Source organism: Littorina saxatilis, linkage group LG1, assembly GCF_037325665.1.
Source record: "Littorina saxatilis isolate snail1 linkage group LG1, US_GU_Lsax_2.0, whole genome shotgun sequence".
NCBI classification, from domain to species: Eukaryota; Metazoa; Mollusca; class Gastropoda; order Littorinimorpha; family Littorinidae; genus Littorina; species Littorina saxatilis.
This window is the reverse complement of record NC_090245.1, coordinates 28529381-28540659: the sequence shown is the minus strand read 5'-3', so window position 1 is coordinate 28540659 and position 11279 is coordinate 28529381. Positions and strand designations below refer to the sequence as shown.

Below are 11279 nucleotides of genomic sequence, written 5' to 3'. Positions count from 1 at the left end.
CAAAGAGAAAGGAAGTCAGACAGAGACAGGAAGACGAAGAGATAGAGAGAAAGATAGAGAGAGAGAGAGAGAGAGAGAGAGAGAGAGAGATAGAGAGAAAGAGAGAGAGACAGAGAGAGACAGAGAGAGAGACAGAGACAGAGACAGAGACAGAGACAGGAACAGTTGGAGTATCGTATTTTAAGACATTTACCTGACATGGCAGCCCACATCTCAAGACATCTTGAAAAAGGTCCAGGCAGGGAACGACTGAAGTTTGTGTACACAGCGTGGGCACAGGCAGTGCTCAGACCAATCACACACACACACTCTAGCAGTCTCACAGCGTGAAGCCAGGCATCTGAAGAAGACGTTTGGAACCGAAACGCAAACAGATACACATTACAATTGACCTACGTTGTTTTCCCCTCAAGCATTCAGTTACAATTATAATTACAATTACGCGATAACATGCAGACACTTCAAAAACCTCTCAGTGTAAAACCTTTCATCTCTAGTAGACGTCTTGAATCATCACACACACACACACACACACACACACACACACACACACACACACACACACGCACACACATACACACACACACACATACACACACACACACACAAACACACATACACACACACATACACACACACACACACACACACACACACACACACAAACACACACAATTGATTAACGTAAAACCACTGCAAAAGACTTTTGAATCTTCTTTTTAATCCAGTCCTCTCTAGCTGGTAGACATTTTGACCCCTCTTCTGAAAAGAAACTTACTTCCAAACTGTTCGCTACGCATGGACAGTTTTGAACGCCGTAGCAGTAACTTCGAGAGTAATGAGGTCGAGGGATTTGGGGGTTTGTTAATGGTAAGCAAGGCGAAAAATAAATCTCGGTTCGATTTCAAAAAAGGACCTGTGCGTAAGTAGCTTCACATACTGGAGATGGAAACAGTATAATTATTCACGCCTTTTATGCCGTACCACCGGTTTATACACAACTTATAGCGCGATCACCGAACAAATCGGGGGACCCTGGTAGCTCAGGTGGTAGAGCACGGGACTTGTGATCCGAGGGTCGGGGGTTCGAATCCGGGCCGGGACGGACACGGGTCAACTTTATGTGCAGACCCATAGACGGTATCCATGTCCCATCCCCGTGTCACCACAGTGGCACGTTAAAGACCTAGGTCATTGCGCCCTATCTCCCTGATACCACTTAGATAAATACGCATACACTTGTATATCTCATCTAAAGTCGGGGTAAAACCCGGGAACATGCCCCTAAAGGCTTTGCCGTGAGGGCGTAGAACTTGAATTTACCTCCCTGAACAAAAGAATTCACTCACCCAGCCCGCTGACACCCAAGGCAGCACAGCGCATGTCATTGTCGCCAAGCTTTTTGGTTGTCTGGCAGAACATCCACAGACCCTCGTGAACATCAACAGAGGTGTATGTGTCCTGGTGGTGCATAAAAAAATCCGCAGTAGCCCAGTACGGCATCGCATAGCCCACAATAAAGAAGACGTAGGAGAAGAAAAAGAGGAACACGCCAGCTTTGTAGCCCGTCGGGCGGTTTGAGAATATCGACATGGGTTTTTGTTCAAAATGAAGTCTCCTTGATATAAAGTAGTGATTTGGTTAAGCGTCGAACTTTTCAGGCACGTTCTAATTTGTCTTTCAGATACGTTGTCACTTGGTTAAGTGGAGAGCTTAAGTACAGCTTGGCAGATACGTTGGAGTCTGTCTTAGTGTCAAATTTAACTTCAGCTTTTCGGTTACGTTGTAATTTAGCTAAAGCGTCAATCTTAAACTGCAGCTCTTCAGGTACACAGTCTTGTACACTCTGGCAAACCCATATCTTTTGTCGTGTGTCAAACTTAGCTAACGGTAGCTTTCAGAGACCCATACACCCTCCGACACGCCAGACACTTTCTCGTGTGAGGAGCATATCTGAAGTTACAAGAGTTGTTTTCACTGGGGGTTTACTAAGCTCAAAAGAGTACCATAGAAAAAAATAACTGAAAGGGAAATAAAAGGGTAGCTCATAATTTTGTGCATAGTGCTCACTGGGTGCCAGTCTGTGTCCGCGCACAAACAGATTGCTTGCTAATGTAATCGTCATGCGGGTTTGATCCATTTCTTTTCAAACTCTCAGTGAAGTAAGTATACAAAGGGCCGACGGAAACTTTTCAACAGTCCACTTCTCAGCCCCTGTCGGCCCCTTTAGTGGTCGTTTTTTCTTTCGAGTAAACAATTTGAAAAAACGGCAAGTGATTAGATAATGTTCAAAAATAACTCTGCCGAGGTTTGTACGCGCTCTTGGGGTAAAGCATTGGCAGTGTCCGCTCAATATGACTCAATCAGGACTCAGACTTTAGAATTTAGACAGACAGGGGCAGGCATGATGTATTTCTGTGTTGAAGACATGCACATCGAAACCCATGCTATCGCTGTATCGGCGCGTTTACAACTTGACTCAAATTCACGGAAGACAACTCCTCCACAGCACATTAAAACTAAACAGAGTTACTTCCGGAAACTGTTTATTGTACAGCCAGTCATGCCAAAAGTCTGATATTATTGGGCGAAGTCGACTTTGCGAATTCTATGACACAAAACTCGCTTCACGAAGCTTTGGCTCTGAATTATCGGTAAAAGACTTCGCGAGCTCTTCACGAAGTCAACTTCGAGCTCAACTGAGGACAGCAGGTATTTTGTTCATCTGGTTTTCCGACACAAAAGTAGCATTAAGTCAAGTCAAGTCAAGTTAAGTTAAAATACTTTAATGGTCTAGCTCTCTCGTGACAATTTGACGACTAAAATACTTTGACTAAAGTAAAAGAAGTACTTTGTGCTTTGGATTTTACTGTTTTGTTGATACAAGTCGTCACAATAGTCGTACGTGTTAGTTAAACTTTTCGTCCTTATGAAAGCCATTCGCTTGTTTGTTCGCTTGTTTGTTTGTTTGTTTGTTTGTTTGTGTATTTGTTGATGAGACTTACGAAATGTTTAGATGCAAATTTCTTTTTTTTTACTTCCATTCGATAGTTTTTCCACGTAAGGAGACAAGATGCGAACATAAAATGTAATACGAACCGTTTTCTAAACTGAAATATTTGTTAAGTGCTGCGTTTTGGTTTTCCTTTCGCCAAAAAAAGAATATGAGATTCTTCAAAACCTCGTGCCAACTCTGATCACATTTACTCAAATGTTGAGCCGGTGAACCAAGAACAATGACGTTCTTTACGGTGACATCGCCCAGAATCTTGATAGGCTTGGACACCTTCCACAGCCCCTCATGGAGTTCTCCAGACGCATTGATCCCGCCGATCTTGACCGAATATCCTGCAGTGGCCCAGTATGGCGTCGCAAAGGCAAAGATGGACATCATGAAGGCAAAAAGGAAGAGGACTACGCCAGCTTTGTAGGCAGCTGGGTGGTTTCTAGATTATCGACATGATTGTCGGTATGCAACCTCTCTGAGGTGCAGTTGTGAGTTAGCTAAGAGTTGAAATTAGTTGAGATTACACAAACACACACACACACACACACACACACACATACACACACACACACGTACGCACGCACGCACGAACGGACGCACGCACACACACACGCGCACACACACACACACACACGCACGCACGCGCGCAGACACACACACACACACACACACACACACACACACACACACACACACAAAACACACACATACACACATACACACACACATGCACACACACACACACACACACACACACACACACACACACACACACACACACACACACACACACACACACACACAACTATCAACAACAGCAGCAACATGGAAACGTCTTTTGGATTTCTTATAAAACATTGGACAGTGAACATAAAACATTGCAAGGTGAGCAAAAAACGTTCCATGGTGAATATAAAACATTGCAGGGTGAGCATAAAACGTTCAATGGTGAACATAAAACGATGAAACAAGCGCAAACTGAGTCAGTTTGGCGTATTTTGTGCTTAATCATAGATCGTATGTACGTACGAGCGTAGATGACGAGAAACGACCAGCAAAGTCAAGTCTCAACACGGGCGAGAGTACTAAACCGGTTTGTCTCACGTGGGTTGGTTGCGTATTGTTTTTTGTTATCGTCCCTACAATCTACATGGCTATCCAGGACCGATGCAAGTTTGTTTCCTTTCTCGTTGTCACACGTGAAATAAAGTGCAAAGAAACAAAGAAAACCAACAGCTTGAACACTGCCAGACTATAACTGGTACAAAGCTCCAGCCTCGGAGTAGCCGGCCGTCACCGGTTGAGGTTCGCCATAAGGCTGGGAGTGACCATAAAGTGGATGATTTACTTGATCACCTCCATCCGCTGGACAAACTTGACCTTGACCTTGATCTTGACCTCGACCTTCGGTGACAGAGGTCGTCGTGCGGAGAACGACCTCTGCAACGCGTTTGATGAGCGTGCCTAGAAGGTTGTACTTAAAGGGATCCTTGTTGAAGACGCCGATGACGATGGCAGTGACAACGGAGAGAATGCTGCCGCCGACGACCAAATAAAACGCAAACATCAGAGTGTAGTCCTTGTGTATGACGGTGATTTCCGTCCCTAGGACACTCTGCTCCTGTTCATCCGTTCTGTTGTTCAACTTTCCTGCGTACACCGTACAGCCGAGGAAGTGTATTGCCACACGTGAGTTTACGTTATTCACAACGACAGAGACAAACATACAGGCAGACACACAGGCATGTAGACATCAATAAAGAAAGATAGACAGACAGATAGACATACAACCAGAGAGACAGGCGGACAAGGAGACAGACAGATAGACATACAACCAGAGAGACAGGCGGACAAGGAGACAGACAGATAGACATACAACCAGAGAGACAGGCGGACAAGGAGACAGACATATAGACATACAACCAGAGAGACAGGCGGACAAGGAGACAGAAAGAAAGACAGACAGAGATTGCGTTAGCCGTAAACTCCCGGTGCTTTACTGGTAACAGTTGTCGTAAAGTACTGCAAAGGAAATGGGTAGCCGGTCATGCGCACCGGCTATTTCTTTGATTTTTGTTATTGTTCGTGTTTGTTTATTGTTTAGTTTGACCTGTATATTCCTGGCAATTATAATGTAACCATCGGTTTCTGTTGGATTCAGGATTCGTCCTGGGATTAAGAAATACCGATGTCAGAAAGGGTTTTTGCGATCACTACTGTTAGCCGGTCTCTTCCGCGCTGAAATAGGAAAATCCTGAGAAACGCTCCTGCGTGTGGTGTCTGTGTGCATTGAGTGTATCTCAAGCCAGCGAGTATTGCAAGTGATCTGTACATGGTTTTAGTCAGTCGGCTAAGGACCGTTTTGATTACTTTTTGGCGTCACGTTAGCAAACACATTTTTCTGATAGATTTTAACACCACAACACTAAATCTAAAGTTTTGGGGCAATATTCCAAACCAACGGTGAGAAAAACGTTGGTTTGTGTGTATGTTTTCCTTCTTTGGCGTTACTATTCTTGTTTTGAGGGTTGGGTTCATAAAACGGACATAAAACTTAAACCGCTTGACAGAAATTCTATAACTGTAAATCATTCGAAAGGGAAGGCATTCATGTGCACGTTTGTGCCACTTAAAATGACGTCATAATCTGTTTATTTTTGTGAACTTGACAAGAAGAGCGGGGTAGTAGTTGCGCTGAGAAGGATAGCACGCTTTTCTGTCCCTCTCTTCGTTTTAACTTTCTGAGCGTGTTTTTAATCCAAACATATCATATCTATATGTTTTTGGAATCAGGAACCAACAAGGAATAAGATGAAAGAGTTTTTAAATTGATTACGAAAATTTAATGTTGATAATAATTTTTATATTTTTAATTTTTAGAGCTTGTTCTTAATCCAAATATAACATATTTATATGTTTTTAGAATCAGCAAATGATGGAGAATACGATGAACGTAAATTTGGATCGTTTTATAAAAAATATATATTTTTACAATTTTCAGATTTTTAATGACCAAAGTCATTGATTAATTTTTAAGCCACCAAGCTGAAATGCAATACCGAAGTCTGGGCTTTGTTGAAGATTACTTGACCAAAATTTCAACCAATTTAATTGAAAAATGAGAGTGTAACAGTGCCGCCTCAACTTTCACGAAAAGCCGGATATGACGTCATCAAACACATTTATCAAAAAAAAGAAAAAACGTCTGGGGATATCATTTCCAGGAACTCTTATGTCAAATTTCATAAAGATCGGTCCAGTAGTTTAGTCTGAATCGCTCTACACACACACACAGACACACACACACACACACGCACATACACCACGACCCTCGTCTCGATTCCCTCCTCTACGTTAAAACATTTAGTCAAAACTTGACTAAATGTAAAAAGGAGGAATAATTGCAATCTCACACACACACACACACACACACACACACACAAAGACACATACACAAACACACACACTTACACACACACACACATGCACACACACACGCACGCACGCATACACACACACACACGCGCGCGCACGCACGCACGCACACACACACACACACACACACACACACACACACACAAAGACACATACACAAACATACCGACAAAATGACAGACATACACACAGTGAGACAAACCGACACAGAAACACCCACACATGCACGCACGCACTTATGTACGCGAACAAAGACGTAGAGATGCTTATAGAGAAACACTTACGCAACCAAAAAAACACGCACACAAACACACAGACAGACAAACTTCATTCTTGGTAGAGAAATGCATTTCTTACTGTGTTGCTTTCTCTTTAAGTGCACCTACCTCGCAGAGAGAGAGAGAGAGAGAGAGAGAGAGAGAGAGAGAGAGAGAGAGAGAGAGAGAGAGAGAGAGAGAGAGAGAGAGAGAGAGAGAGAGACACACACACACACACACACAGACAGACAGACAGAGACACAGAGAGAAAGAGAGAGATATACAGACTGATAGACAGACAGAGGGAGAGACAAACGTACGAACACACAGACAGACATAGACAAACACACAAACAAAGACACACAGACAGACTTCACTATTGTATGTGCAAGTAATTTTGTTAAACCACACGTTACGTTCACTACTGAACGTGTAACCATGTAAAACGTTACTAACTCTTTATATGTGTTTACTTGCATTGTAATCCTGGGGGGGGGGGGGGGGTATAAATGTATGTAACGCGCAATACATGCCTTTTAACTTACTAGAATTGGAATTGTCATTTAAAGACTAGCATAAGAGTGTGACACGTGGTTCATTCGTTATTACCTTATTACAAAAAGAAAAAGATAACGGCACTGACGCTACCGGAAATAGAATTTATCAGTGAAATTCTACCATCAATTTAGTAATCGATGCGATGTAAAATTATCCTAAAACTGTGGTATGATCACGACATCGTTTAGCATTTAGGATCAAATGGTGCCAATGTGTCCACAATGCACTAATCACAGACAACAGTTATACGCTTTACGTACATGTAACTCTCCAACTGACATTGTCTGCCACTTGAAACAAATGACTTTCGAAGGAAAATTAACTCCTATATATAAATATTATGTATGATTTTTAATAATTACTTGCACTTTTTGAAAGTAAAGCTTTTTCTACGATAAGGTGTTTACCTCCTAAATGTATAAGTCATCCGGTAGAAAAACCGGAAGTATCGTGTACTAAGCATATGTATATGTTTAAAAAGTTAATTGTGTTAATGTAGAACATCTTGCCTATGTATATGTTTAGGTTTTGAATACTTTAGGGGAAAAGCATAGCCATTATTCAGTCATCTTTAACTAACACCCCTAATCTCAGGGCCCATTTTGTTAGTGGGGGTAGGGTTTCAATCAGTCAAAAATCACTTTCATTCAATATTGTCTGCCATTTCAAATACATACACGTAATTGCACAATTTCTTGAATTTTAAGATGCTTTAACTGACTATACCAAGAAAACCTGCACTTTTTGTAGAATTAGTTTTTTTTCCATGATTTATGTTTAAAAATGTCAATTCTTACGACAAAAAATGCTAACAGTTGCCTCGCCAGACGACACGTACCTACGACGTGAATCGTGTCTGCCAATTAAAATGCATATATTTTGAAATAAGGGGAATCATAACATATTTCACTGTGAAGTGTCTCACTCTAATATCTTCTGGGTTCATGGTGTATTTGGTTAAGTGAATTGCAGATAAGGTTTTTTGAAAATGACAGCTATACATATATTTTATTAAAACTGAAACTGGTGGAGTGAAAAACAGACCTGTTTTGAAGAAGTCGTACTAAAATCATTTATGGCCTTGAACTTCACAGTTTGCGTGTTATCTTTTAAAGAAACCCCGTTTTCATCACTAACAATGACCTAATTTACACATACATATCGGTCGGTCATAGTCGCGTTTTTATTAGAGAGGTAGTGTACAAAATGTCGTTTTGTACGTTTAAATTACATGTCCATTATTTTAGTCATATATCTATCAATAAGTAAATGCGCATACTTTTATTAAACGTTACTTTCACTTTAAGATCGCTTCTAACATTTAGTATAATTTCTGACAAATGCACGCTATGTAATAAATTGATAATATTATGGACGCCATGTGGTAAAACCGGAAGTTGAATTATTTTGCGATAGCAAAATCCTTTTACAATGATCACTTTCCTTTTATATTGAGCTGATCTTTAACGTTATGGGTAAAAATCTAACATATTGAACCAAATTATCCTTTTTCAAGCCTGTGTATGTGTAAACTCTTTTTTGCTTCGACCCGGTTCGGTTTTCGGAGTTGATTCAGAATCATCCATTATTTATCTTATATGACTGTTGTTTTCCTCGGTAAATTAACAATTGTTGATGTAAAATAATTCTAGCTGTGAGAATAAACAATTTTCAAGATGTTTTTGATTGCGGTTTCAACCAGGCGTTCAGTTAGCTATACATATCGATTGAGAAAATGGCATTTCCTGTTTTGTCGTCCGCATGTTATACAGATGTTGTTAAAAATAAAACTGTGTATACGAATTAGGCATTTTACTTGCTGTCTGATGGCAACAATCTTTAGCTTTCGTTTAAGGTATAATTTGCTTATATCCGTATGCAGTCAAGCGGTACATGACGTTTTTTTGTAACCTACCCCCTGCGTCATGGCTGCATTTTTGCAGAATATGGGTCATGTTACAAAAACGCTTCTCATTCTTAGGTGGTTGGGTTTAGCCATTTGTCGTTTACCGAACTGTGGCTGCAAATAAAACGAACTTTCCAAAAAACATAATATCTAATGTGACCACCAAAAGTAACCCTCCCACTATAGCCAGCCAGGTGACTATTTGTCTTATATCTTAGATATGCCCAGGTTTTACATGGGATAAGACCATCCCTCCTCTTGGACATGTACCACACACCAACAGCCTGATTGCTTCCTGTAGAGAGAGAGAGAGAGAGAGAGAGAGAGAGAGAGAGAGAGAGAGAGAGAGAGAGAGAGAGAGAGAGAGAGAGAGAGAGAGACAGAGCGAGAGAGAGAGACAGAGAGAGACAGAGACAGAGACAGAGAGACAGAGAGAGAGAGACAGAGACAGAGAAAGAGAGAAACAGACAGAGAAAGAGAGAGACAGACAGACAGAGACAGACAGAGACAGACAGACAGACAGACAGACAGACAGACACACAGGCAGACAGGCAGAGAGAGACAGGGGCAGATGGACAGAGAAACAGAAACAGTAACAGGCGGACAGACAGACAAACAGAGAGATATTAACACAAACAGATAGAACAAAGTATAGAGAGACACAGACATAGACAGGAACCAAGAAGGATCGTTATTAAGACATTGACCTGAAATGGCAGCACACATCTCAAGATATCTTGAATAAGGACCAGCCTGTAAACGACAGAAGTTTGTGTACAGAGCGTAGACACAGGCAGTGGTCAGACCCATCGCAGACAAACACTCCAGCAGTCTCACAGCGTGAAGCCAGGCATCTGAAGAAAGGTGTTTGAACCAAAACACAAACCAATAACAATTGCAATGTATCTACGATGTTTTCCCCTCAAGCATTCAGTTACAATTATAACTACATTTTTTACAAACACTAACAAACACACACACACACACACACACACACACACACACACACACACACACACACACACACACACACACACACACACACGCACACACACACACACATACACTTGATAGCTCAGGTCGACTTGTGATCCTAGGTTCGGGGGTTCGAATCCGAGCCGAAACGGACACAGGCAGACCCTTAGACGGTATCAATGTTCCATCCCCGTGTCACAACAGTGGCACGCAAAAGACCTTAGTCATTGTGCCCTCTCTGTCGGATACCAGATAAATACGCATACACTTGTGTATCGCATCTAAAGTCGGTGTAAAACCCGGGAACATGCCCCTCGTTGCTTTACCCTAAGGGCGTAAAACTGTCCTATCTGAACAAATCCACTCACCCAGTCCGCTGACACCAAAGGTAGCACAGGCCCTGTTATTGACGTCTGTCCCACAGAACATAAACAGACCCTCGTGAAGAGAAACATAGGTGTATGTGTTCTGGTGGCGTATAACAAAAAATGCATAAGTCCAGTATGAAGTCGCACAGCCCAAAATCAACAAAAAGTGGGAGAAGAACAAGAGGAACACGCCAGCTTTGTAGCCCATTGGGCGGTTTGAGAATATCGACATGTTTTTTTTCTTCTCATATGAATCCTCCTTGATATAAAGTTGTGATTTGGTTAAGTGTTGAACTTTTCAGTCACGTTGTAATTTGGCTTTTCAGATACTTTGTTACTTGGTTAAGTCCATATATTGTGTCATGTGTCAAACTTAGCTAACGGTAGCTTTCAGAGACACATAAACTCTCCGACACGTCAGACACTTTCTCGTGTGAGGAGCATATCTGAAGTTACAAGAGTTGTTTTCACTGGGGGTTTGATAGGCTCAAAAGAGTACACTCGAAGAAGAAAAGAAAAGAAAAAAGGGTAGCATATAATGTCGTGCACAGTGCTTACCGGGTGCCAGTCTGTGTCCGCGCACAAACAGATTGCTTGCTAATGTGAACGTCATATACCGGTTTGATCCATTTCTTTTCAAACTCTCAGTGAAGTAAGTACAAAGGGCAGACGGAAACTTTTCAACAGTCCACTTCTCAGCCCCTGTCGGCCCCTTTAGTGGTCGTTTTTTCTTTCGAGTAAACAATTTGAAAACACGGCAAGTGATTAGATAA

General features: G+C 41.7%; 2 protein-coding genes across 3 annotated transcripts in view; both read right to left on the bottom strand.

Moving 5' to 3' along the window:
- Nucleotides 1-3497, bottom strand: part of LOC138966124 (uncharacterized) — a 5738-nt gene extending 2241 nt beyond the window's left edge. The window contains exons 1-2 of the mRNA XM_070338243.1: nt 1350-3497; nt 194-340 (exon numbers count right to left, since the gene is read on the bottom strand). Of these exons, the coding sequence (XP_070194344.1) occupies nt 194-340; nt 1350-1593 (391 nt within the window). The 5' untranslated portion in view covers nt 1594-3497. The remainder of the gene's footprint in view (nt 1-193; nt 341-1349) is intronic.
- A 332-nt stretch (nt 3498-3829) lies between these two features.
- On the bottom strand, nt 3830-11279 carry LOC138966132 (uncharacterized). 2 transcript variants are annotated; one of them, XM_070338258.1, is made up of 4 exons: nt 11065-11279; nt 10507-10606; nt 9871-10017; nt 3830-4657 (listed from the first exon to the last, which is right to left on the bottom strand). In XM_070338258.1, the coding sequence occupies exons 2-4, from the start codon at nt 10565-10567 to the stop codon at nt 4260-4262; spliced, it is 606 nt and encodes a 201-aa protein (XP_070194359.1). In that variant the 5' UTR covers nt 10568-10606; nt 11065-11279; the 3' UTR covers nt 3830-4259. The 2 variants fall into 2 exon arrangements, with proteins under 2 accessions (XP_070194359.1, XP_070194358.1); XM_070338257.1 differs by lacking the exon at nt 11065-11279 and having other exon boundaries at nt 10507-11004.

What these genes read in the sequence shown, in the direction of transcription:
- LOC138966132 (XM_070338257.1), bottom strand. Translation starts at nt 10,738, where the DNA reads ATGTCGATATTCTCAAACCGCCCAATGGGCTACAAAGCTGGCGTGTTC. An exon ending in CTTTGGTGTCAGCGGACTGG is followed by an intron (nt 10,018 to 10,506) that starts GTGAGTGGATTT and finishes ACCTTTCTTCAG; the next exon opens with ATGCCTGGCTTCACGCTGTG. An exon ending in GATGTGTGCTGCCATTTCAG is followed by an intron (nt 4,658 to 9,870) that starts GTCAATGTCTTA and finishes CGGTGTACGCAG; the next exon opens with GAAAGTTGAACAACAGAACG.